The sequence below is a fragment of the Biomphalaria glabrata genome, chromosome 15 (genome assembly GCF_947242115.1).
Source record: "Biomphalaria glabrata chromosome 15, xgBioGlab47.1, whole genome shotgun sequence".
Taxonomy (NCBI): Eukaryota; Metazoa; Mollusca; class Gastropoda; family Planorbidae; genus Biomphalaria; species Biomphalaria glabrata.
In genome coordinates, this window is record NC_074725.1 from 26,412,838 (window position 1) to 26,440,453 (window position 27,616).

The 27,616-nt window shown below is 37.3% G+C and overlaps 1 protein-coding gene across 1 annotated transcript in view; it reads right to left on the reverse strand.

Annotated features, from left to right (window-relative positions):
* Positions 1-27,616, reverse strand: part of LOC106053476 (uncharacterized) — an 85,973-nt gene that overhangs the window by 17,542 nt on the left and 40,815 nt on the right. Inside the window, exons 19-33 of the mRNA XM_056013124.1 lie at positions 27,068-27,229; positions 25,378-25,541; positions 24,068-24,183; positions 15,416-15,483; positions 15,122-15,227; positions 14,437-14,545; positions 11,952-12,611; positions 11,212-11,324; positions 11,016-11,086; positions 9,134-9,345; positions 7,674-7,786; positions 6,989-7,065; positions 5,981-6,213; positions 3,888-4,003; positions 2,166-2,230 (exon numbers count right to left, since the gene is read on the reverse strand). Of these exons, the coding sequence (XP_055869099.1) occupies positions 2,166-2,230; positions 3,888-4,003; positions 5,981-6,213; positions 6,989-7,065; positions 7,674-7,786; positions 9,134-9,345; positions 11,016-11,086; positions 11,212-11,324; positions 11,952-12,611; positions 14,437-14,545; positions 15,122-15,227; positions 15,416-15,483; positions 24,068-24,183; positions 25,378-25,541; positions 27,068-27,229 (2,385 nt within the window). The remainder of the gene's footprint in view (positions 1-2,165; positions 2,231-3,887; positions 4,004-5,980; positions 6,214-6,988; positions 7,066-7,673; positions 7,787-9,133; positions 9,346-11,015; positions 11,087-11,211; positions 11,325-11,951; positions 12,612-14,436; positions 14,546-15,121; positions 15,228-15,415; positions 15,484-24,067; positions 24,184-25,377; positions 25,542-27,067; positions 27,230-27,616) is intronic.

Genomic DNA, 27,616 nt, shown 5'->3' on the forward strand with positions numbered 1-27,616 from the left:
TGTAGGGGTAGTTGTGTGTAGATGTAGTTGTGTGTGTAGAGGTAGTTGTGTTTGTAGAGGTAGTTGTGTGTGTAGGGGTAGTTGTGTGTGTAGGGGTAGTTGAGTGTATAGGGTTAGTTGAAGGGGTAGCTGTGTGTAGGGGTAGTTGTGTGTGTAGAGGTAGTTGTTTGTGTGGAGGTAGTTGTGTGTGTAAGAGTAGTTGTGTGTAGGGGTAGTTGAGTGTATAGGGGTAGTTGTGTATGTAAGAGTAGTTGTGTGTGTAGGGGTAGTTGTGTGTGTAGGGGTAGTTGTTTGTAGGGGTAGTTGTGTGTAGAGGTAGTTGTGTGTAGGGGTAGGTTTGTGTGTAGGGGTAGTTGTGTGTGTAGGGGTAGTTGTGTGTGCAGGGGTAGTTGTGTGTGTAGGGGTAGTTGTGTGTGTAGGGGTAGTTGTGTGTGTAGGGGTAGTTGTGTGTGCAGGGGTAGTTGTGTGTGTAGGGGTAGTTGTGTGTGTAGGGGTAGTTGTGTGTGTAGGGGTAGTTGTGTGTGTAGGGGTAGTTGTGTGTAGATGTAGTTGTGTGTTTAGGGGTAGTTGTGTGTGTAGGGGTAGTTGTTTGTAGGGGTAGCTGTGTGTGTAGGGGTAGCTGTGTGTGTAGGGGTAGTTGTGTGTGTTGGGGTAGTTGTGTGTAGAGGTAGTTGTGTGTGTAGGGGTAGTTGTGTGTAGAGGTAGTTGTGTGTGTAGGGGTAGTTGTGTGTAGGGGTAGTTGTGTGTAGGGGTAGTTGTGTGTAGGGGTAGTTGTGTGTAGGGGTAGTTGTGTGTAGGGGTAGTTGTGTGTAGGGGTAGTTGTGTGTAGGGGTAGTTTTGTGTAGGGGTAGTTGTGTGTAGGGGTAGTTGTGTGTAGGGGTAGTTGTGTGTGTAGAGGTAGTTGAAGGGGTAACTGTGTGTATTGGGGTAGTTGTATGTGCAACTAGTTGACACAGGCGACAAAAATGAAAATGCTTCTAGAGGTAAACTGTAACGATGGACAAGGGACGGACTACAGGGATTCCTGTCTTTCCCAGGGGTTGCGTACGAAGACCATCCGTGAAAAAAAACTATTTTCCGCGAAGTAGAGAAAAGATATTTTTTATTTAATGAGTTAGGGTTAGGGTTAAGGAACTTTAGTAGTAACCCCCCCCCCGCCCCTTAAATGTTCATAACTCTTTATGCTAAAAAATCCTTCCATACAGTTTTTCAGCTGGAACTTCAAGTGTCAGTTTCTTTTGTCTAACGGTTAACGAGCAAGATGTCATGTGGCCATCACAACTTCCAAACACATTTGCTTCTCCCAACTAAAGTCATATACCCATTAGAGTGGGCTGGACTCAGGGGCACACTAAAAATCCCGAAGTTCAAAATCGCAGTCTTCACCGAGATTTGAACCCAGGACCACAGGCTCGGAAGCCAAGCGCTTAAGCACTCGGCCATCCCCCCCCCCCCCAGTCTAGTAAATATTTTTTTTAATTAAAAACCTGTATTACTCTACTATTAAGATGATACACTTAATCTACTTCCTGTTTCAAATTAATGACATATGGACATAGACATAAATAAATATAGACTGGCCAATTAAAGAGTTTTATGAAACGAAAATTTGTGACTTGCAATTTTGTGTACTGTATTATAAAGCATTTATGAGCAGTATAAAAGTGCTTTTTTAACTTTGATACACACCTATATATATTGTAAATAAGGAGGCAGTGTAGCTTTGTTTAATCTCTAAGAATGAAGATCATGCAACTTTTCATAATTCGGAAATCCGAATACAATAGATATACATGTTTTCAAGTTACATGAAGTTATTTCCTTTTTCCAGTCTATATTTATTTATGTCTATGCATATGGAATAATAGATAAATTAAAAAGAAGAACATGATTTGAGACCGAAAAACAAAAAGATTTGTGCACTTTTCGCTGACACCGGCTTACAAAAAATAAACAAATGTAGAGAATTGAATGACATTTTAATGGATTTAATGAAATAGTTTGTCTATTCACATTCACAGTTTATTTCAATATTTCCTCAATATCTACAACGAAGCAGACATTTGACAACGTTTTCAATATAGATCCAAACGAAGGTTGTCACTTAAACACTTAAACACTTAAACACTTAAACATCGTATATAAGGAACTTTATCTTTCTTTACCTGAATTTAACATTGCCACACTTTGTGTTCGTATCTTTGTACCAGTTTGAGATCCACGCTAATATCTGTAATGAGATCAAGACAAATAACTTCTTACTGCAACACATTACTTGTTTTTAAGTCAACAGACCGTTACAAGCGTTTCTTACAATGATTCATTGAATTTCTGAACTAGCCCAGCAGAAAGAGATTTGTTAAAAAATCATGACTCATTTTTAATTCCAAATTCATATTTAAAAATAGAATATAGTTACATTTCATAATTAAATAAAGCATAGACAAAGACGACAGTTAATTGCTTAAGTAATAATAGGAAAAACAAAATGTATTTTTTTTTGTAAGGACAGTAGTAAGCATTAAATTGTAGACCTCAATACATACTGATACATTTGTATTAGTCACCAAGCTGCTTTTTAAGTTTTTAGATCAACTGAGTTTTTTTTTTTTTGAAGGAGACATTAGTTCTTTAATTAGACGTAATCTTAAATGACAGAAGAACATTAGACATTAACTCTTTCTCTCCCTAATTATTTACTACATTCTGGTGGAATCAACGCTTGTATCGTCAGTTAGGAGAGAAAGAGTTAATTCTCACTGTAGAATTAGTGTAAGCCACGTTGGTTTGGTCTGTTCAATACATTTTAATGTTCCGCTGGTCAATGAATAGAAAGGCTAATAGTTCCCCTTTCAAACCTTGTGATCATTAGATCAGATAATGTAAAGGTCATCTGTTTCTGTGGCCCACGATTAACGAGGGTATCATGTTGTAAGCACAAAACCCAACCGCCTTTACTTTTCCCCAGTTAGCTGGCTGAACTCAGAGGCGCCCAAAGATCCCGAAATTAAAAATCCCAATCCTCATGTGGATTCGAACATGGGACCCCAGGCTCGGAAGCCAAGTGCTTTACCACTCAGCCACTGCGCCTCCAGGAATGCTAATCCTAATTTAAAAAAAAACTATTTCAAAAACATCTTAGAAAATGCCATTAGGGAAGGTCATTATAGAATGAAATTAAAAATAAAGTCATTATAAAAGGCCTTTACAGAAGGTCATTATAGTCACGAGTCGAGTCTGTAACCTATTTCGACCAGTTTCTAGAAACGAGGTCAAACCAGTGCAAGTGTCCAGCGTAAACAAGTTAATTTTAGGGAACCAATCAAAGAAAGAGGTTAAGGGAAAAAAATAGCACACGTCAGCTTCTAGAAGGTCAAAGTTACTAAAATAATTATCGGAGAAGTTTCCATGATTCTGGAATGTACGATTAAGAAAGGTATAAATTAAGGGAAAGTCAGTTAGACGGGGTCCTCGCTTAGTTATCGCTTAAGTCCTCTCTTAGTAAAGGGTTAGTTAAGTTTTGTGATATTAGCGGGTCTATTTAATTAAAGTTTTATTAGTTCAAGTAATATTATCTGAAGTTATATTACTTGAAGTTGAAGTTATACTAAGTGAAGTTTCATGTATCTTTAAGTTTTATTTATGAAGTATCAAGTCAAGTTGTTGGTAAATTGAGAAGTTAATTTAATGTGAAAGTTGAAGAAGTTATTAAAGAAGTTTGAAGAAAATACATAGAGATGTTTCTTTCTTCACTTCATTGAATTGTCAAGTTTGATAATATAATCCCCGGCAAGTGTGTTCGTCACAATTATAGAATGAAATTAAAGATAAAGTCATTATAAAAGGCCTTTACAGAAGGTCATTACAGAATGAGACTTTAGACTTACTCTCTCACAAAAAAGGCCTGCTAGCCGTTTATACATCTCGCTGCTAGAGTTGGTAAGTTCTGCTGACCATTGGGGTCTCAGCATTTGAAGAGAAACAGTTAACACTGTGTAGACAACTGTAAAAAAAAGTGATAAGAATAAAGAACGAGGTATTACAATTAGATCAAACAATTAGATCAATTAGATAATCATTATATGACAGTTAGATCAGGTTCACATCTAACGTCACCTTCACTTTCGCCTATCCCAATCTGCTGAACCGTTGGGGCCCCAAATAAGATCGGTCAACTTTCTTTCTCCATTCTTCTCTGTCATTTGCCTTTGATAGAATTTCATTCTGATATTCTTTCTAAAAATATTGACACCTGCCTTTTTACCTGCCTTGGTGGACCACTTCCGGGGCCGATTTTGAGTTTGTGTTTCCACACAAACTGTCTTTGTAACCTTGTTTTGTTGTAATGTTTGGTTTTACAGTCATTAACAAGGCAACGAGATAAATACATATTTTTGTATTGGGAATTTTCATGATCAAGTTAATTAGAGTTATCAGCTCTTTGCTATTATTTTGATGGATATGATCCGGTGCATATTCAAAAGAATAACTTTTTCTTTCGACCTAATGTGTATTTCTTTCTATAGATTTTTTTAAAATGAATCCATAACCATTTTAACGACTTCTCCTCTGGCGCTCCATATTTGGCTCATTATCACCCAATATAAGAATAGGTTCATTTTGTATTTGTGAAGACATGTACGTGTTTGGTATGGAACTAAGTTTACTTCGATGCTTCTCTAAGGACTGGATCGTAGGCCCTACTTGAAAAGTAGGCCTAATTTCACAAACCCATAGTAATGAGCTAGATTTTGTCTTTGTCATTCTTCTTCAACTTGTTCGCGATGCCCATTAAGTGCCAGATTGTGCTATTTTAGAGTCTAAGGCATTTATTTATAAACTTTAAGTCTAGATGAAACCAGCGTACTGAACAATGGAATATCAAAATGTTCGTGAGCGTGTAAAAGTGCGTTGGTTTCAAATTTAAACAAATCAAGTAAACTTGATTCAACCTGCTTAAAAGCTTACGTTCAATTTAAGAAACAACACAGGATAATAATTAATTAATTAAGTAAATTAATTTCTAGTAAACATTTCAAATTCAGTAGTTTGTCTTTGTTCATGTATGTACAAAGCCTTGATTTCATTGCAAAAATCTATCCTTAGTTTGATGCCCCTCACCACTTGATGCCCCGTTCGGCCCACACCACTCGCACATGGCTAGCTACGCCACTGGTCTAGGACTATGTCTTCTCAATGGTCAGTATCAATGTTGACTGATTTTAAATCCCGTTTCATTACATCCACGTAACGGAGGTAGGGGCGGCCAGTTTTTCTGAGCCGATGCAAGTTGCCCGTAGATGCCCGTAGATAAAGATTTGCGATTTGCGATTGTCCTCCATCCGGCCGGACATGTCCGAGCCAGCGCAGTCAGCGTTGTCTGAGGACTGTAAAGATGCTGGGAAGGCCCGTTCGCGCGAGGATCTCAGTATTGCACACTTTCTCTTGCCTTGTGAGTTTCAAGATTCTCTCGTTATCACCTGATGTCACAGTTTGTTTCTCTTCTTATTGATTATTCGTCGAAGGTGCTAATATGTTGTAACTGTGATGCCGGGGATTCTGTAGATATATCTCTATATGTAACTATGTCTTAGACTTAGTTATTGAAAGAATTGTGTGCTAAAAACGGAAGAGATTTAAAAAATTGGATTCTGCAGTTCTAAAAAGTGCAAAGAATCAAATATCTTTTAAAACAATATAGCTTCCTTTATTTTATACACCGGTTATACCAATAAGATTGCTATTTATAGTTTATCCGCCATGTGTACAAATCTCCACTGAAGCAAAGAAAGTATCAGTACTGTACAGAACATAAAGTGTAGTTGAAGATAACTATATAAACTTTACTTAAAGGATATTCTCAAATTAAGAAGCTGAGAGTTTAATTATATTTTGTAGTTTGCTTACCTCTGGAGGGATGTCCTGTTGATGATGTTTAATACAGAAAAGATTATTTTAAAGCTGAAGTAACACTACTCACCTGGGGCTGTTGTGGTGATGTCAAAGTACGAGTGCGTGCTAAAAGTGTCCATCTTAAACAGTGAGTACTTTGGCTCTGTGTCCACCGTGACGTAGAGTCCACCCACGGGCAGATGGTAGACGCCGTCCAGATTGACTTTGTCTCTCATGAAAGAGAACATTCCGAACATGCTGGAGGGCCGCAAAACTTCGGTGTCTCTCAGGGCCACCCGAAACTTGACTTCTCTGTTGGGTCTGTGGGGAGAGGTGCGGTGCGTGGATAATGATTCATGAGATCAATAGCTAAATATGGCTCCTTATTACATCTTCAAAGTTACTTCTAAAAGTTATAAATAAGAAAAAAAAGTATCGAGCTTATTCCGTTCTAACCTAACAGACGGCAGACAATAGTAGGTTTCAGAGCGAAAGGTGACAGTTTCTTCAGGATGGCTAGGTCAGAAGCTAGGTTCTATCAAGTTCTACAGAAGTCATGGTAGCAAAATTATTATTTCAATAATAAAGTGTGACACAGTTACAATTTCATACTACAAGGCGACATTTCTCGTTCCATATGCTAAGATATACCTATATTTCTCAGGCTTCTCAATTCAACGCGATAACCACTGCTTAAAGCAAAGAGTCTATGAACATGGAAGATTGTAGAGTTATCTCTCTTGTTTCTATTTCAGGTTTGTGTTCACTAAGCCTGAGATGGCAGACTTATGTAAAGGGGACTGATTCAGCTTATACCTTCAGTCAAGTACTATTTCATTCCCTTGTTTGAGATACTATCACCAAAAGTTAATTGAATATTTGGTGTTTGTTTTAATTGAGTCTTATGTTGTTTGATAAAAGAAATAATTGTGCAAAATTTAGCATGATCCGAGATAGGGTGTCGGATTCGGTACAAACCTTTGCCAGACAGACGGACAGACATACAGCGCGAGCTCAGTTAAGCTTTGTAAAATTCTCTAGGTTGAGTCATTAGTCTAAGTTGACAAAGTATGTAATTAAACCATGAAGAGCTTACGTAAATTCATCCACCACGCAGCCCATGTATCTCCTGTTGATAGCTCGAAGTCCAGCGCTGTTAGTGATGTTCTCAATCTAATGGGAAGATTGAAGCAAATGTGATCTTTCATGATACAGGGCGACCCACGTAGGAGATAGCCCGCCTCACGTATCCAGGCACCTCACTTATCCAGGCGCCTCACTTATCCAGGCGCCCCAACTATCCAGGTGCTTCACTGAATTGGAAGAAGCCGGGAATAATCTCGCTTTGACATACTAACATGTTATAGAGTGGAATACGATTGGCTTCCTCCAGTTCAGGAGATACTGAGGCGGGCTTCATTTCCGTGGGACGCAGTGTATATTGTATAAGTGTTTTGCTAAATGTTTGTGTTTGATAATGTCAGACTTGCTTGAGACGTCTTAGGGACGTTTTACTTTGATCAATTTATATAACACTAGCTCAATGTGTCCTATACAGTACAAAGTGGATAGTTTCGAGAATCTGTAAGCAATGTTAAATTGAACGCGTAGTTTTTCTATACATCTGATATTTTGATTGAAGTGATATCACCACGTATAGGTCTACATATGTAAATAGTTTAAAATAATCAAAAGTATAAAATTTGAATCCAATTAAAATAACAATCTTAGAGACAATTGAAAATAAACTTTAAAAAAAATGAAAGAAAGAAATCGCTTACGTCTTTACAAAATTTGTAAGCTGTCTTTTTAAAGTCTAAAGAGTTCTTATCCAGCAGCTTGTCGCTGTAATTCCCAGGATACAGGTAGAAGGTATAATTGTAGCTGATGGCGTCTGAAATGTGACATTGAGATTTAGAGGGAACATTGATCTCTGAATGAGAGACATTTGCTAGTTATGTTATGCGAAGAGCACAGTGAAATATTGCGGGGAGTTTGGTGCCATTGACAGTCATAATACAGATAAGTGATGACCAAACTACGGCCATGGCACCGATTCTGCCCGTGAAACTATGCATAGTTTACCGGTTAACCCCATTAGCCCCGTTTGCTCAGTGAAGTCAGAATTAACCCGATTAAATTGGACGTGACGATTACTTCGCGTCCCGGGACAAAAAGTGTCAGGAATTTGTATGACCTGCAGGCACAGAAAGGTTGGGCACAGGGGGCGGATTGGGTGTCAAAATCGGCCCGAGCATTTCTACAACATCCGTTATAAAGCCTGCAAGTAGCACGGATGTAGCCTGTTACATTAATTTGGAAAATTTAAGATTATAATAGTATTACAGTGTCCAGCTTCTAGATGATTTTTGGTAAACACGACGCTCAAAGGGTCCTTTTATAAGAGAATATTTTATAACATTTTAAGAGATTTCATGCGTGTCATAATAACCCTTTCGGTGGCCCAACAGGCCCATTTGGGTACCGGGTCACCTGGCATTAACCCAAATGCCCATATAGCCAGCTCACCCTAAGTTGGGCACGAGTTAGATTGCTGGTGATTTGATGTCATTAGCACATTAAATAAGACAAAAATGGGTCGAAAATCGCAGGCTTCAATTGGTCTGTATTTTCTCATATGTAGATGATAAAATGAACAGAAAGGACGATGAATGTTTATAAGCTCTAGGCAGAGGCAGGAAATCTTTATAGCAATGTAAGCTAGTGTACAGAGATTGCGAGGATCTCAAATCTTTATATCGTACACCAGTGTTTCCCAAACTGTGTTCCGCGGAACCCTAGTGTTCTGGGGGGCCTGAATAGGTGTTCCACGAACTACTGGAATAATTCTAAGCCATCATGTGAATTAATCTCTCTATTGAGAATTAAGCAAAATGATCCGCCAGATACTCAGAGTGTGCGAAAAGTTGCGTTAAGGAAAAAAGTTTGGCAAACACTGTCTTGGACTTATTTAACTTAAATCCTCCCGAACCATTCTGCGAATGTGTGTCTACCTTTAAAGCTTAAATGTAGTGAAATAAGTATGTCATTTATGGAACTTAATAGGCCTATTTTCAAACTGTCTTTAAATCTTGACTTATATCTTATCTTTGTAAAATCATAGCTTATTTCCAATAAGGACTTATAGAGAAGTTTATGTCTCTTTGTCCTAGTTTTATTAAGACTATCGAGAGTTCCTCTTTCATCAATCTACCTCGAATGAAGACGCTTTATTATTTACCATATAAACTTTTTGTTGGGGGCAGTGTGGAGAAGATGACGCTGATGGAGTCCATGACGATGAGAATGTTGCCCAGGACTGGGGCGATGGTGCCCTTGTATTCCTTCCTCTCAGCGTTCTCTTTGATCTGCATGATGAGGTTGTCTGTTGTCTTCTCGCGGTCCACACTTTCACCGAACAGCAGACTGAAGTTCACTCGCAGTGGGTCACCTCTAGAACAAGTAGACATTAGTAGGGACATGGGTGATTTAACACAAACTTAGTTTGGACATAATTATTTACACTAAGTGATGAGATGTGACGGGAAAGTTGAAAAAAAAAAAGAATTAAAAGATGAATGAACAAATGAAGGTGAAAATAGATGAATAGAAAGACCGAAGAACGGGTTATCTATCTATGTATATAATTCTCTTCAATGCTTAACAGTTTAGACACCAAGAAATAAACAAAAGATCAAACTTTTATTTCAACAAGTCGGACTAGAGTTACCCCACGCAACTTTAACTGTGACTGAGAGCGAGGCTCAGAAAAAAAGAGGGGGGGGGGAGAACAAGTAGTATTCAGCCGTCACTAAATAGCAGGGCCGGACTTAACCATTGTGACCAAGAAGTCATGGAAAGATCACTCTTGTATTTCTGCAAGTCGGACTAGAGTTACCCCATGTAGCTTTAGCGGCGAAAAACAAAGAAGGGGGGGGGGAGAACAAGTAATCTACTCTGCATTCACCCGTCACTAATTAGCAGGGCCGGACTTTACCATTGTGGGGCCCTATGCGAAACGGATTTCGCGGGGCCAAGTTTGGGTAAGGATAAGGATAATAAGTGAAAATTTTAAAAAATTTGTATAAGAAAATAAATTCGTCTTTGCATTTTATTCATTCTTTACTACGTACAGAATTACTACACGAGCCTTGCGTGTAGCGAAGTCATACAGTATATCATAAAAATTCTATTTCCTACATAGATCACGCTCAATAGTAAAAATTACCAAATGTTTCAATCTATCTACGAGAATTGTTGACCTCAAAAATTCTTCATTAGTTTGAGGCGCGAGAAGCTTATTTCACCAGATTCCACAATTGCGGGTATTGCATAATGCCGTTTTTTTTATCGCGCGTAAAATAGGTGTTTTTCATATTGACTGACACCCCAAAATGACAACTTTTGTCTAAATATTTCAGGAGATTTTTATAAGTTTTCAAAAGATTTTAATAATTTCATGAGATTTCCAGGACCTTTTTAGTATATTTTGCAATTTCAGGAGATTTCCAGGAGCTGCTGGTAAATCAGGAAATCTGTTATAAGTTATAAAATGGTTTAATTTAATAATTTACACATAAATTAGCGCTGGTCCAATGAAAGTGCTGGGCCCACTCGGGTCGCATAAGTATCAGTGGCCTAAGGCCGAACCTGCAAAATAGCGGCGTACGCTACGCCGTGGGTCGACTAGTGAAATTTATTTTGTAAGTTGAGACTGCTTCAGGATTTGCTTTCAATTTTTAACTGCAAGCATAAATGAATGGAAAGAAGAATGAATGGGCTGGTGGTGAAATGAAAGAATTAATTGTACAATGGATGTGTGTGAATGAACATAAGAACGGACGTATTGACTGATGGATGAGTGGATAGAGGAACGGACGTATTGACTGATGGATGAGTGGACTGAGGAATGGACGTATTGACTGATGGATGAGTGGACAGAGGAACGGACGTATTGACTGATGGATGAGTGGACAGAGGAACGGATGTATTGACTGATGGATGAGTGGACAGAGGAATGGACGTATTGACTGATGGATGAATGGACAGAGGAACGGATGTATTGACTGATGGATGAGTGGACAGAGGAATGGACGTATTGACAGATGGATGGATGGACTTACCCGAATGTATCAATCTGGCAGCTTTTGTAATTTTCAAATAAAGCTTTTTTATTATTTATAATTTTCTCAACCTGATTATAAAAGAGAAAGATAGAATTACATTCTTGAAAGAAGAACGGAGATATATTCAGATAAATTTCGCACTATTTCCTCACTAAAGTAAAGAAAGAAAACAAACAAACACTGAACTACTTACACTGGCGCAAAACTTTTCTTGCGTGTCCTTAAAAAACTCTGAGCTCCGATTGGCTAGGTCTTTGGTGAGCGTTAGGTTGAGTGTCACGAATGAAATCTTGATGTAGAATGTAGCTGTGGACAGATAGCATTTATTTACTAGCAGTTTGACTCATTGGTTTGACTCAAGGTTTGACTCATTGGTTTGACTCATGGTTTAACCTAATTGTGTTTAGAATGCTTTTTGCCAGAAATGTAAGCGCTTAGACGTTTGATAGTGCCATTCTAAATAGTGAACGACAATTATATATGTTTTTAAAACTAGCTAACTTCTGTATTCTGTACATCAGATAGACCAAAACTACCTAACTTCTGTATTCTGTACATCAGATAGACCAAAACTACCTAACTTCTGTATTCTGTACATCAGATAGACCAAAACTAGCTAACTTCTGTATTCTGTACATCAGATAGACCAAAACTAGCTAACTTCTGTATTCTGTACATCAGATAGACCAAAAAAAAAAGCAATTGATACATTTGTTTCCATTTCTGAGAATTCATCATGCATGAGAATGCAAACCGTTTCTACATCTTCTTTTTTTTCTTTTAGTTTTTCGTTTCCAAAATAATTTTTGAGGTGGATGAAATTCCAAATGTAACATTGACATTCATTGTAATTACCTGTATTAATAGTAATGACTATTATTTGGTCGTTACCATAGAGACATACTTAAGATTGAATCTCTTTGTACTTCTTACCTTCAGTTGTTGTTGTGGTGGATGTTGTAGTGGTTGGCTTTGTGGTAGTCGTTGGCTTTGTGGGTCTGGTGGTTGGCTTTTTGGTGGTGGTACTGGTTGTTGTGGATGGCATTGTGGTTGTAGTGGTTGGCTTTCTGGTTGTAGTCGTTGTAGTTGTGGTTGGCTTTGTGGTAGTGGTGGTCGACTTTGTAGTTGTCGTGGTTGGGGTCGTGGTTGTAGTAGTTGGGGTCGTGGTTGTAGTTGTTGGGGTGGTGGTTGGGGTCGTTGTTGTTGTGGTTGGCTTTGTGGTTGTAGTCGTTGTAGTTGTGGTTGGCTTTGTAGTAGTGGTGGTTGACTTTGTAGTTGTCGTGGTTGGTGTCGTGGTTGTAGTAGTTGAGCTCGTGGTTGTAGTAGTTGGGGTAGTGGTTGGTGACGTGGATGGCTTTGGGGTAGTGGTGGTTGACATTGTAGTTGTTGTGGTTGGGGCCGTGGTTGTAGTTGTTGGAGTTGTGGTTGGGGTCGTTGTTGTTGTGGTTGGCTTTGAAGTTGTAGTTGAAGTGGTTGTTCTGGTGGTTGTAGTTGGCGTTGTCGATGGTGAAGTATCTGTTGGCAGCACCACACTGCTAGATGATGTTGGAGTAATGACATTTGTTGTACTGCTAACGACCAATGTGCTGAAATCTGAAACAAAGACCAAACTTATATTTGATATTGAAAAATGGTTTTAAAAATGTAATCTTGCTGTTATATTTATTCGTTTTATTAACTTAAATATTTAGTTACACAAATGGAAGAATTGCCTTTTTTTCAACTTTCTACAACAAAAACTGGTCTTTAAAAGTATTTACAAAAGGTATTCTTGAACTGACCCGATGTGTTATAACAATGTAGCGGATACAATCGTGAGGATGAATGGTATAACAAAAACTCAGCCTATTTTAGTAGATTTGAGTTGGATCCTAGTAGAGACAGGAATTTTATTTTTATTAAGTACCAACTCACATTGTCTTTATGGAATCTTGTGCACGCTATTTCTCCTACTTCCCATTCTCGAATCAAGTTCAAACTTTGCACTATTATACATTGCCGATGACAACACATACATCAACACAAAAAGTTAAACCATTTGTGAATCAATTAGTCGGAATGAATTAATTTTGTTTTATCTAGAGACAGTGAAAGGGAGATGAACCGTGTGTAGAGAATTTCGTCGTTCGCTAACATTTTAAAACTAGCAATAGTTTATGCAGGGGGTTCTAGTATAGAATTTAATTATGTCACATTTCAATGGATCCCTGGCCACATAGGCATGATGGGAAAACAAAGGCTAATGGACTGTCCAAAATGGGGACATATGTTGCACAACCAGACAGATTAGTTGACTCCTGCAACCACTAACTGAGTGGCCTAACCAATCAGCATCAGAAAACACTGGCAAAGTTATTAACTGTGTATAAAGAAATGACCATGCTAAACAAACTGGAGAGTATTAATTTCCTCCACTGCAAGGAGCAATCCACAATCTTCCAACTAAGAACAGAATGCATGCATTTAAGTTATCAACTCAAGAACAACTTATGTTTAATTAAATAAATGATTCAAAATAAATGCAAACTCACTCAATATAATTTTTGAAAAGTATTTTTTTTAATATTTAACTTGAGCGTGTGCGAGTTATGTTCACTGAGTGTTTAAACACCAGACTTACAAAATATTTTGCCTCCACCTCACGTCCATATCGAGAATCGGATAATAGTGACCAGAGTGTATCCATATTTACTCTAACAATAAATAAATTATCGTAGATATTTGTAGTGTATTTGTACGTAACAATGTTGTAGTGTGGGCAAGACGTGGGGACAGTTGAAGAGACGCCTGGAGGAAGCTGGTTATTGTCCCATGCCCCAGACGCCTGGAGGAAGCTGGTTGGTGGCCCATGCCCCAGACGCCTGGAGGAAGCTGGTTATTGGCCCATGACCCAGACGCCTGGAGGAAGCTGGTTGGTGGCCCATGCCCTAGACGCCTGGAGGAAGCTGGTTATTGGCATATGCCCCAGACGCCTGGAGGAAGCTGGTTTGTGGCCTATTCCCCTGACGCCTGGAGGAAGCTGGTTTGTGGCCTATTTCCCTGACGCCTGGAGGAAGCTGGTTTATGGCCTATTCCCCTGACGCCTGGAGGAAGCTGGTTTGTGGCCTATTCCCCTGACGCCTGGAGGAAGCTGGTTTGTGGCCTATTCCCCTGACGCCTGGAGGACGCTGGTTTGTAGCCTATTCCCCTGACGCCTGGAGGAAGCTGGTTTGTGGCCTATTTCCCTGACGCCTGGAGGAAGCTGGTTTGTGGCCAATTCCCCTGACGCCTGGAGGAAGCTGGCTGGTGCACCAGAAGGGACCACAGACAGAGGTGATGATAATGATGTACATAACAATCAACCAAATGACAGCCTGGAGAAAACAATGCAGCATTCATTTTGTCTGTTCAAATTGTTCTTCTAATCAACAAGTCTTACCTGTCGCTAATGTGCTCGATCCCCAGGTACTTGTATAAGCATCAATGATCAAATATAAGTCTCCCACGTTTAGTGTCATGTAGCCAGATTTAGCGACCCTGGGAGGTTTCTGTGAATTGATCCAAAGTAAAGATATAAGAAAGAATGGCGTATCTTATTTGGAGTGTTCTCATTCAAGCCTAGATACTTTCTATCGCAATGTTTCCCAGACGTTTACTTGTAATCCACACTCCTAATTTAAAAAAACAAAGAAGGAATGAGACGGATCAATCCTGAAGTGTGAGAGACATTTGAGGGAGTAGAGCATTAGTAGAATATGCTTTCTCTGTTTGGGAACCCCTCAACTCAAGAAAACAAAAGAAATTAAAAAAAATTATTCATAAAAAAATAAGTAAGCTCGTTTTTGATGACCTAGATCTTTGTAAGATCATCCTTGTGTTCAGCAAGACTTCTTCTAGAGGCCATGGAGGCTCTGAAACATTGCTAGAGAAAGTAAGATACAACTAATAATGTTTTATTTACAATACACCACAAGCTGAGACCTCTGGACAGCTGAGACCTCTGGACATCTGTGACCACTGGACAGCTGAAACCACTGGACAGTTGAGACTTTTGAACAGCTATGAGCACTGGCAATGGTTTTAGAACCTCACAAAAACGATGAGGGCATTTAATATTAACTCACCTCAAACAGTACACCAACTGCTTTGTTTTGTATCTCTAAAAACATTGGAGTATTGAAAGCAAATTTGAAATAAACTTTCTCTGGGTAGAGCTCGTTGGTTCTTTGTCTGAAATAAACATATGAACAATGCTTATCTTATTTTGTTTTGTGTGACAATCGAATTGCTTCAGTATGTAAGGATTTCAAATGAAGCAATTTTAATGATGTCTAAATAGGCAAAATGACATGTTTTAAGCATAAGAAATTATGTTATTACAAATTATTAAATTTGTTCTGTGGTCTCTAAAAACTTACGTAAATGCTTCAATGGCACATGACATGTACATGTTCCTTAGAGAACTTTCAGCATAGTATCTGTCCATCTTGAACAAGAAAAACAGGAGAGTCCATTACAATCAATACCCCCAAAGAAGTCTACATAGACCCCCAGGGGACTACGAAGATTTCCAAGGGGTCTAAGAGCGTGAAAAAAAGGGTATTGGTGGTCTATGAGATGTACCTCCATGTTTCTATCTAGCATGAATCTTGTACACGTTATTTCTCTCCCCATTCTCAGATCAAGGTGAAACTTGCACAATTATATACATCAATAAAACAATTTAACTTAGTTAATTAATTAGTTGTAACTCATTAATTTTGTTTAAAGATAATATAAGATTATTCGTCCAAAGAAATGGAATTCATAAGCCATTTTATATAGAAAAAAAGAAATACATCTAACATTATAGAGATATTTGGCAGTTATATATAAAGCTTATAAACGGAAAGAGCTGCACATTAACTGCTCTATATGCAGTGGCTAAGCAAGGTAGCAGCGGGCCCGGGTTCAAGAACATATCTAAGTGGGCCACACTCCCCATAAATAAGATTTTTAGGGTTATACTTTTTAATTGCCTATACGAAAGTGCAATTATGTATTCCAGTTTGGTGTCATACCTTGGGGCTCATGTGGGCTCCAATTGGTCAATAAATCGCAGGTTGTGGGCCCCTTAGGGTCGTAGGTCCGGGTTGGTTGAACCCATTCACGCCAAGGATGCTACGCCACTGTATAACTATTTTTAACAAACCTAAAACCGAATTGAAGACGACGCTAACGATGTGTATTTTTACAAGAAACTTTACAAGAGAAAAGGAAAAAGGAAAAATAACGAGGATTAAAGGAAACAATTCGAGAGACTCTGAAGAAAACAGAATCAGGAATGTAGAGAACAAGTCAGAGTCACTTTTCACTGTACAAGACGCGCTCAAAATCATTGGAAAAACAAGGTTACAAAGACAGTTTGTGTTGACACACAAACTCAAAATCGGCTCCTCGAAGTGGCAGATAAAAAGGCAGGTTTCAATATTTTTAGAAAGAATATCAGAATGAAATTCTATCAAAGGACAAATGGCAGAGAAGAATGGAGAAATAAGGTTGACCGATCTTATATGGTGCCCCAACGGTTCAGTGAAAGTGAAGGTGAAGTTAGATGTGAACCTGGCCTAACTGTCATATAATGATTATCTAATTGATCTAATTGTTTTGTAAATTGTCAATCTCAAAGCCTCAAGAAGAAATTACATTTCCGTAAAATAAAAAAATATAAACAAATTCTTTTAGTTAAGTGGGAGACACCGGTGTACACGCAATAATATAAAAAAAAACTACCTATTACTATTATTTTGTAAATGTTTTTCCGCTAATATACATATTAAATAGATTTTTTTTCTCTATAAAAAGGAAGTTAATATTTTTTTGTAAATGTAGTAGTTAGTATTACAGTAACTTAACAATACATTTGTAAAAAAAAAAAAATTGACAAAAATCGAAAAATTTTTTTTTAATTTTTTTTTTCGAAAATCGTTTTAAATAAATGTGTAATAAATATGGTTAATTGGCATCGCCCTTACTAAAGCACCTCCCGTATTTGTTACTATTAATAGTGAATAGTTGATTTTGAAAATACAATTTTTCGCTTTCAGAAAAAAAATCTTTGAATGGTCTAAACTCTAGATCTATTACATATTTTAAAACATGGCTGATCCAAAGACACTTAATATAAGCTTTGCATGTAATAATTTTTTTTTCTTCTTAGTTTATTGAAAAGCACTTATGTAGAACTTGATATTTGCCACACTTCCACCTGACATGTTAAACCCTGATATGTTAAACCCTGATATGTTAAACCCTGATATGTTAAACCCTGATATGTTAAACATAATGCAGAGTTAATCAGCACTTTTTTTTCCACTTTATTTTCCAAAAGGTACATTCCAAAAAAAAAAAAAAAAAAAAAAAAAAATTTTATGGTATCACAACAACAAATGTAAAAACTTTGTTCAGAAATTGTTCATAGTTCTTGCTTTCATTTGCTTGTCGTTTTTCCTGCCCTAGACGCATGACAGTCCGCATACAACCCACAAGGACTTACATCTCACACGAAATGCATGATCTCCGCAGTGGCGTAACTAAGAGGGGGAGGGGGGGGAAGAATTTGAAAATGGGTGTCCGAAATTTATTTGTAAATACATAAATTAATAAATTTGAATGACAAATAGTGTCAACGCGTGTCTTTTTTTTTCAACATTTATGGATTAAAAATTTATAACAAAGACTAAACCTAAATCTAGGTCTATCAGTACGTTGACTTTGTTGACATTTTAAAAATATTTTTTCCCACAGAGATCAAAGTTTTTTTTTACATTTAGTTTTACATTTTAAACTTTGTTGCCACGAATAAAACTGCATGATATACAGCGAATTCCAGGTATCTTGTTACCTTTACTAATAATAGATCTAAATGGCGAGTATTTTATGGATACACTAATTAACCTAAATACAAATTGAAAGAATCGAGTATAACAGATCTAAAAGCTATCCTTATAATGCTAGAATAGTGTATTATTCGGGTTTGGCGTCTATAATTAATTTCAGAATTAAACTTCACACTCGAGTTATTACCCCTCTATTCATCCTTCCTCAATCCAATGGAAACTCTCTTTTTATTTCCATCTAATCCTTTTGCTATCGCACAAAACATAAACAAAAAACAATGACGTAATATCATATAATATTAGCACATCCTTCCTTTTGAAGTTATTATCACACCCTTCCTTTTAAAGTTCTTAAGAGTGATATCTACTACTAACAGGGCCGGCCCTAGCATTTGCGGGGCCCAATGCGAAACGGATCGCGCGGGGCCTAGTCTGGGTAGGGATAAGCATAATGTCAAAATTATTTTTTTTTGAATTAGAAAATAGGCCTACTTTCGTTTTGCTATAAATTTTTATCAAATGAAAGCTCGCAATGCCACTTTTTATTTATTGGTACCCCAAAATGTCAATTTGGTCTATTCTTCAGGAGATCTGAATACATTCAAAAAAAGTTCAGGACTTTATCGTATATTTTGCCTTTTCATGAGATTTCCTGGAGGCCCTGGAAAATCAGGAGGTCGCGAAAACCCTATTAACTTATTTACGTTATAATGGTTTAATTTAATACTTAGAATTAGCACGGAGCCTATAAAAGCGCGTGGCCCACTGCGACCGCATAGGCTGCAGAGGCCTAAGGCCGGCCCTGGCTACTAGGAACTTTAACAATTCGTCCATTTCTGGTTGTCTTGACTGGCACAAGTTCTCTAGACATTGGTCTATAACTGTCTGTTTCGTTTGTTCCAACAGTTTGCAGTTCATTGTCTTCATCGGTATCATAGTACAAAGAGATGTCTTCATCGAAACTATTATTCAAAAAGCGTTGATTTCTTCTGTATGTTTTTCCATCGTTTGTCTTTATGATGTAAGATCTGGGTGCTGAATTTTTTTTATGACAACTGCTTTCTGCCATGTTTGACCTAGACGAACTCTCCGACAGAATAATCTTTAGGTAGTATAGCTTTTGCATCGTATTTCACTTTGCTTTTCATCTGTCGTTCGTTGAGTAATGTCTCTGCATTTTCAGCTACCGATGGTTTCAATAGTTTGGGATCAGTTGGAATGATTCCCTGAGTCTTCTACTCGTCAGCAGTTGTCATGGTGAATACGGCAGTCCACTTATCGGAGTATTTATATACTCGAGCATAACGAGATATGGATCTTTCCCACTTTTGTATGCTCTGAATTCTTTTGCTTTCGCACAAAACATAAACAACCAACAATGACGTAATATCATATAATATTAGCACAGAATCTTCTACATGCAGTGGAAAATTAAGATTTTTTTTGCCTATCTTGAAGTCTGGTCAAAGCTCCTGCGCCCAATTAATAAAGTTCAGAAGAAACTACAAAAGTCTGGACTGCATATACGGGAAGCTGCTAAAGAAATTAGTACCCTTTCATGCTTTCTGCAAAATATGAGAAACTGACAAAAACCCAATCTATCGAAAAAGGAAAAGATGGTAGTGAATACTATGGATTCCGTGTAATCAAAACAACCAGAAGAAAGAAAAGACTTGATGGGAAGTTGAGTTCTAATGTAGGACTGTCAATAGAACTGCAATTCAAACGTGTTGCGACAGAAGTGCTGGACAGATTTCATATGGAGATGAAGGGCAGATTCCAAAGGCTGGAAAGAAATTGGATACCTTTGGGTTTCTTCTTGAACCAAGACACATGTTAGATGAAGACCCGCTTATGACAAACTGTGCTACTTTTCCTGTTTGTATGATGAAATAAATGGCAAATCGCTTTTTCATTGATGTCATTGATGCACGAGCACTTTTCATCAACAAACCAGTAAAGCAATCACCAATAGGTCTATTATTGAGGAAACAGGCTTCATATGGGAATTACGTGTGCTCAAACTTTGCAACCTCCTCCGAATACTGCTAACTCAGGCCACTTCCATTACGTCATGTGAGAGATCAATCTCAAAGCTCAAGTTCATCAAAAACTATCTCAGGAGCACAATGACGCAAGAAAGGCTTATCATGGCTTTAATGTCAGTGAAGTCACAAATACTAGAAAGTATCGATGTAGTTTAGGGGTGGGCAACCTTTTTCTACCGAGGGCCGCATTAAAAAAATCTGGGGACTGGCGGGCTGCATAAATTATTTTTTTTTTTTTACTCCCAATTGAGGAATTACAACAACAGTTAGCAAATTCTTGAACTAATTTTACGAATATTTTTTTAAATTTTGTTATTGTCTTTTTACATCACAACATTACACCACAAATGTACAATTGTACTTAATGTGAAGCATTTAACTGTTTACATCCGTGCATAATGTTCTCTAACTTTAGAACTAGCTTACTAGTTGTTTTGTTCTTGCGACTGCTGTCAAATTACAGTCAGTGAGCATGGACCTGTTCTAACACTTCATAATTTTCAAACAAACGAAATAAAGCGTGTTCACAGATGAATTAGGTTTCGAATAATGTGAAAGCTTCGCAGCAAAGTTTTCTTAAGTATGGGAATACAGCTTCTGGCAGTCATGAAACTTCTATGGAAGAACTCACTGGAATTACTCTTTCAGGTTATAATTTGCTTGGAGGTATGTCATCTGGAGCTAAATCAGCTTCTGCATTAAATGGTGAGCTGATGGTATTGAAAACTAGTTCCAAGATCTTGACGTCTTAAAATTGGCTTTCAAATTTATAATTTCATCCATTTCACTAGAAATAGTTTCACCTTTCAGCTTAGGAAAATGATAAGACCCGATTTCACTCGCTGCATCAAGAAGTGGAATAACTTTGAAAAGATTCAAGATGCAGATACATTTCATTTGCAAACAAAACATTGCAATGTCTCCAATGATAAACATGAAGTCTGTTTTCAACTCTTCATTAGAAATATTAGTAACAAAGTCACAATCAATGTCCTTCGATGAACCTAACTATTTCTTCCTTGAGATTCCATATTCTTCTAGGCCAGAGGATACTACTGTGTAACCGAACATCAGAATGTTTTGTTTCCAAATCTTCAAGTACTTCTCGGAACTGCCAGTCATGGCCGGCAGATAATTGAAGGCCCCTTGGCAAAGTGAATTTGGTGGCCTCAAATAAAAAAAAAATATGTAAAAAAGTGACAACAGTAAAATTATTAAATTGATTAAAAACCTATTGTACTTCAACAATAACATTGAGGACAAGTTTAGCTATTTCTTCTCTAAAATAATAAGAAGGATATCAGTGCAAGGCCCTCACCAATTGGTGACCCTAAGCACTTTGTCTATGCCTAAGGCTGGCCCTGTGCCAATAATAAGATCATCGAGAAAACAATTCTAACAATATATTTGATATTCAATGCTTTATTTTATTAAAAAGCCTGTTTTTCTTAGTCAAAACACGAGCTCCATTAATTGTTACACTTGCCATCTTGTACAAGCCGACCCAACACTTTCAACACAGTTTTTGATAGAATTGAATAAATACTGGCTTGTGTTTATCTTAGACTGAATGATTCGAAATATTGCCATTAAGAATAATCTTCGTTTACTTTAAACTTTTTAGAATGACGATTAAAGACAATGTTTCTTTAGCCCTTCATGATAAGTGATAAGAATCAGAAGTTTCAATTATTTCTAGATCTATAGATATTTACAATTATTTATATAAATATATTTGCATTTTTATATGTGTAATGTGTGGTAACACCTGATTTCTTTAAGCGTCGGCGGGCCGCATAAAACACTTCGACGGGCCGCATGTGGCCCGCGGCTCGTAATTTGCCCACCCCTGTATTGTAGTTGATGTTATAGATGTCTTTGGTGCACAGAATGCACGACGTGAAGCGATATCAATTCAGAGTTGTCACTTGTGCATTATTTAACTAATAAACAACGGCAATATTCATTAAAAGTCTTCATGATTATTTTTTTGTTAAGTTTACTGATATACTGAACCAATTTGATTTTGAGCTTATATATTTTTGCGTTCATTTTCTCATGTCATATGTCGAATGTCAAAATGCAAGGGGACCCCAAAGAGGTCAATCCCCCCGGCCCCCAAATCCCTAGTTACGCCCCTGGATCTCCGAAGTTTTGAAGGTCAATGTCTTTATTTACTAGTAAAGTCGAACAGTTCTGGGACACATACACACACAGAGGTTTTTATGGAGGGTGTGTTGTCTGTACTCAGACATTCTGAAACTGTGGGGGAGGCTTGTATATACAGGTTCTGTTATGTTGTAGTCGCAGATGTAGGAGCATTAGCGAGTGGCCCTAAATATCATCAGTTAATCATTTCAAGTTTATAGATCCAATATTAGGCATGGTTCATAATTCTGTTGCATTGTCTCTGCACATTATGCACTATTTAAAAGCGTGATTTTCGGACTAAATAGCTAAATAATTATTAATTTTAAAATAGGTGGCATTAAGTTATCATGGGCAGAGCACTCTTTTTGTTTGCCAGTATAGTAGAACAAATAATGATTTAGCTCAGTGATGTCCAAAGTGGCCCGTAGGTCGAATTAGGTTGGGCATCACTGTTCTAAAATATCATGATGTCGGATTTTTAATATCTTTTCTAGTTTAGGAGATGTACGGAAGGAAGGACAAACAGACAAACCACACAAAAACTAATAGCGTCTTTTCCCCTTTCGGGGGTCGCTAAAAAACATAAAAAGACCACTTTGAAGTGTTTACATTTATATTATAAAAGCGTAAATGCTTACTTTTTTTTATATATAGACACTTCAGTTCATGGGCGTAGCCAGGGAGGGGTTGGGGTTCAAGCCCCCCCCCTGAATTGAAATCCCTCCGAAAGGGGGGGGATCGGAATTAAGTGACCGATGTTTTGCTTTGATTTTGTTTATTTTAGGTGAGATTGTAATACTAAACCATCACTTGCCCCAGCGCAGGGGTTTTTGCAGTTAAACCCCCAATTTCTATAAAACGAAACCAAAAAAAATAATGCAAACGACCATACCCAAATTCCAAGAGCATAGCTAAGGAAGATTTTGATTTTAAAACCCCTTCCGAAATTTACGATAAAACCACCTCTTCAATATCAGACTATCAATACATCAGTCACCAGATTCTATACGCGTAGCCCTACAGTGGGGTTTGCAGCTAAATACCAACTCTTTAATTAAAAAAATAACAAATTACACACTCAAAAATCTATGAGCGTAGCCAAATAGGTTTTGAGTTTAAACCCATTCAGACGGGGTTGAAGCTAAAAAATACCTCTTCAATATAAAAAAAAGCAAAATACGCACTCAAAATGCTATGGGCGTAGCCAAAAGGGGTTATGAGTTTAAAACCCCCTTCGACGGGGTTTGAAGCTAAAAAATAAGTCTTCAATAATTAAAAAAAAAGCAAATTACACACTCAAAATTCTATGATCGTAGCCAAAGGAGGTTTTGAGTTTAAACCCCTCTTCAGCGGGGTTTGATGCTAAACAAATACCTTCATCAATATAAAACAAGATTACAAGATTAGAAAGAGAGTTTGTGTTATGACACAAACTCAGAGGTGGCCCCCGTCGAAGTCAGATCCCTGTCGGATCCGCATATTCGCAAGAAATATTCAAGACGATATTTAATTTTGATTGTCAAGAGTAATAATGTTTAAAAGATTCATTTGCCTCTGTAAATTTTTTTTTTCTGTTTTACATGTTTCGGATGTTCGGAAAATAATTAACTTCTCGCTGGACGACGGAGGATGGCGGCAAGCAGGTATAACCCTACCTGGTTGTGTAGTTTGCGCGCTGAGCTGTCGTTTGGATTTATTGATGGTCCCTGGTTCAAACCCTGCCCGCTCCCATCGCCCGTCGTTCTGCGGGAGGTTTGGACTAGGAAGTAAACTATCTTCAACTCTGAAGGAACATCCAACACATTAAAACAAACAAACAACCCGGGACAGTCGAGATATTCAGTTCAGCATGTATATATTTGCGGGGGGGGGAGAAGAAAAAATTCCCCCCTTAGCCCCCCCTCCCCCCCCCACCAAAAAAAAATCCTGGCTACGCCCATGCTTCAGTTATATACATGTAACATTACATTAGAAGTACACTAGAAGCACTTACGTCTGCACAAAACCGCTCCTCTAGAAATTTGAATCTGGGTGAATTTTTGTTGTAGAGATCGTTGGTAAAAATGAAATCCACAAGACCAAACTCATAGGACAAGACAGAACCTGGGTCTGAATTGGATAAAGTAGTATGTTAATGTCGAAAGGCCATATTAAAGACATGGCGACACAGATCCTAAGTTTGGTTAAAGTAAGGGACATAACACACAACAAATAGACTTTTTGTTTTCATTTGTCTCCCTTTCGATTAAGGAATAAACACTAAGAAGCGATTGTGATTTTAATAGCATTTCGAAGATATTTTATATCTAGCATAATTTTGTGTGTATGTCATTATTGGTTTCATTAAAGAAATAAAGTAAATATTAAATATCATGGACATAAATGTAGTCAAAGTTGGTTTGTTTAAAATGTATGTCAAAATCAGCTTAAATAAAGCGGTATATCTTTACATTGTAAATTAGTTGCCAATACAGGTTTCACAAGCTTCAAATCAAATTTCAAACAATGTGGAGTCTAATTAATAAATATTGACTACATTTATTGCCAGGAGGAGAGTCTAAAGATTCAGTTTCATAGGCTCAAGATCATTCACAGCTTATGATAGGATTGTCATTACGTTCTATTTGCTTTACTGGGTAACTTCCTGGCGAATTAGGTCAGTTTAAAATATGACATAATTAAACACTTTACAGTTCCAAAAATGTAAAAAAATAATTATGTACAGACTTTTAGTTGTATTTATTGTCTTAACACAAATACAAATAAACACAACTGCAAATAAACACAGCTATAAATAAACATAGCTACAAAAAAAAAACAACTACAAATAATCACAACTACAAATAATCACAACTACAAATAATCACAGCTACAAAGAAACACAGCTATAAATAAACACAGCTAAAACTAAAAACAACTACAAATATTCACAGCTATACATAAACATAGCTACAAATAATCACAGCTACAAATAAACACAGCTTCAAATAAACACAGCTTCAAATAAACACAGCTACAAATAAACACAGCTACAAATAATCACAGCTACAAATAAACACAGCTTCAAATAAATACAGCTACAAATAATCACAGCTACAAATAAACACAACTACAAATAATCACAGCTTCAAATAAACACAGCTACAAATAATCACAGCCACACATAATCACAGCTACAAACAATCACAACTATAAATCAACTTTTATAAACAAGTGCAAAGCAGCAAACAGTCAACTTGTGTTTCATGACTCCTCCCCTGCCTTTTACTTTGCTTCTCTCGCTCGTTAATTTGATAGACTTACATTCCTCTGTCGACGTTGATGTGGCCAGAACACTTGGCGACGACGACGTCACGACTGGTGTAGACGTCATGGAGAATGACGTCATCACCACAGTATTTGAGGTGGGAGTCGGAGTTGTGAGGGTCTTGGAGGGGACGATAGTGGATGTGACGTCAATGCGATATCTGCCAGAGAAATACAATAGCAGTATGCACAGCTGACTACTTTTACAATACATTTCACTACTTTAGTTAAAGCAAAACATGTATTAGATCTTTTAAAGAAAGAAATACATTTCACTACTTTAGTTAAAAAGCAAAACATGTATTAGATCTTTTAAAGAAAGAAATACATTTCACTACTTTAGTTAAAAAGCAAAACATGTATTAGATCTTTTAAAGAAAGAAATACATTTCACTACTTTAGTTAAAAAGCAAAACATGTATTAGATCTTTTAAAGAAAGAAATACATTTCACTACTTTAGTTAAAAAGCAAAACATGTATTAGATCTTTTAAAGAAAGAAATACATTTCACTACTTTAGTTAAAAAGCAAAACATGTATTAGATCTTTTAAAGAAAGAAATACATTTCACTACTTTAGTTAAAAAGCAAAACATGTATTAGATCTTTTAAAGAAAGAAATACATTTCACTACTTTAGTTAAAAAGCAAAACATGTATTAGATCTTTTAAAGAAAGAAATACATTTCACTACTTTAGTTAAAAAGCAAAACATGTATTAGATCTTTTAAAGAAAGAAATACATTTCACTACTTTAGTTAAAAAGCAAAACATGTATTAGATCTTTTAAAGAAAGAAATACATTTCACTACTTTAGTTAAAAAGCAAAACATGTATTAGATCTTTTAAAGAAAGAAATACATTTCACTACTTTAGTTAAAAAGCAAAACATGTATTAGATCTTTTAAAGAAAGAAATACATTTCACTACTTTGGCCAATCAATACAAATCATCAAAAGGTTTAGCAGGCATGTCTACTATCTAATGAACTTGACCTATTTGTGGGTGACCTGCTGGTCTTGCCCGAGGACATACCACTTTAGTCGTCCGTCTGACCAACATAACGGTCTTTCTGACCTTGTAGTGATGACCAGTAGTCCAAGTGTGGTAAGTCCGACAATTTCAACGCAACAAGTGACCAGTCTGGCAAAGATCTCTAGAGAACGAGCTATCGTCCTGTCTGAGGTGTTTACAAATTTATTCGACACTTTGATGATAACAATCCATGCTAAATGGATTTTGTCTAAGGTTTATAGCTTATACACGAGTATTTGGCGTGGCAAATATTAACCCATTCCAAGACATTTTGCTGAATACGAGGATAATCTAACAAGCATCAATCACAATAGAGACTTAGCTACGGTGGGAGAGGGAGGTGGGATTTTGAAAATCCCCACTTGCAAGTGGGGGCCCAGATGAGTGGGGTTTTTTTAAACTAAATATTAAGCAAAATGCAGGGGCCCCCAAATGATGGCAAGTTCCTAGCTTCGCCACTGGACTTATATGCGATATATATATGTGCTTCAAGTAACTCAGACTATTTTGGATCCGTCCAAGGACTATCTTATTTCTTACTTGTGGTCTTCCTACGGACTAGTTAAAGTTGGGGGGGGGTGCGGGTGTGGAAGGTGTCACAGCAAGAAGTTAAAAAACGAAGTTTTACAGGATGGTTCTTGAAATGTACCTCACCTGTCCATTATAAGAAGCAGATATCCAACATCCAGTAAGTTGTGGTTAGGCACATAGACTTTGGGAGCTTTGTATTCCAGGAAAGTTCTGACCTTTCTGGAGAAGTCTTCGTGGAGCTTGGTGTCAAACAGCAAGGTGAAGGTCACGCCTATAGGTTTAGGGCTGAGGTGAACAGTATTAAAAAAATAGATTCATTTGTGTTAATTTTGTAAGGTCATTAATTTTTGAGATCATGTAAAAAAAAGGAAATATTCTTCTTCTTCTTCTAGCCAGCTATATTGCTGCTGAGCTGTGAGCTCTTTTACAAACTGTGCCAAGGAAAAATAGTGCGCTGTTCTCTTCAGTTGTTCAGCACTGCCGTACAGGGTGTTGGTTATGCTGGGCTGTAGTGGAAGTAGGAACTGTCTAAGGTGGATTAGGAAGGGGCATTCAAAAAGGATATGGTTTACGGTTTCATAAGGGTGGGCGCAGTGTCTACAAAGGGGGAGTTGTGTGTGGATTTATTTTTTTGAGATGGAAAGGAAATATAAAAGTTGAAAACGTCAGGCA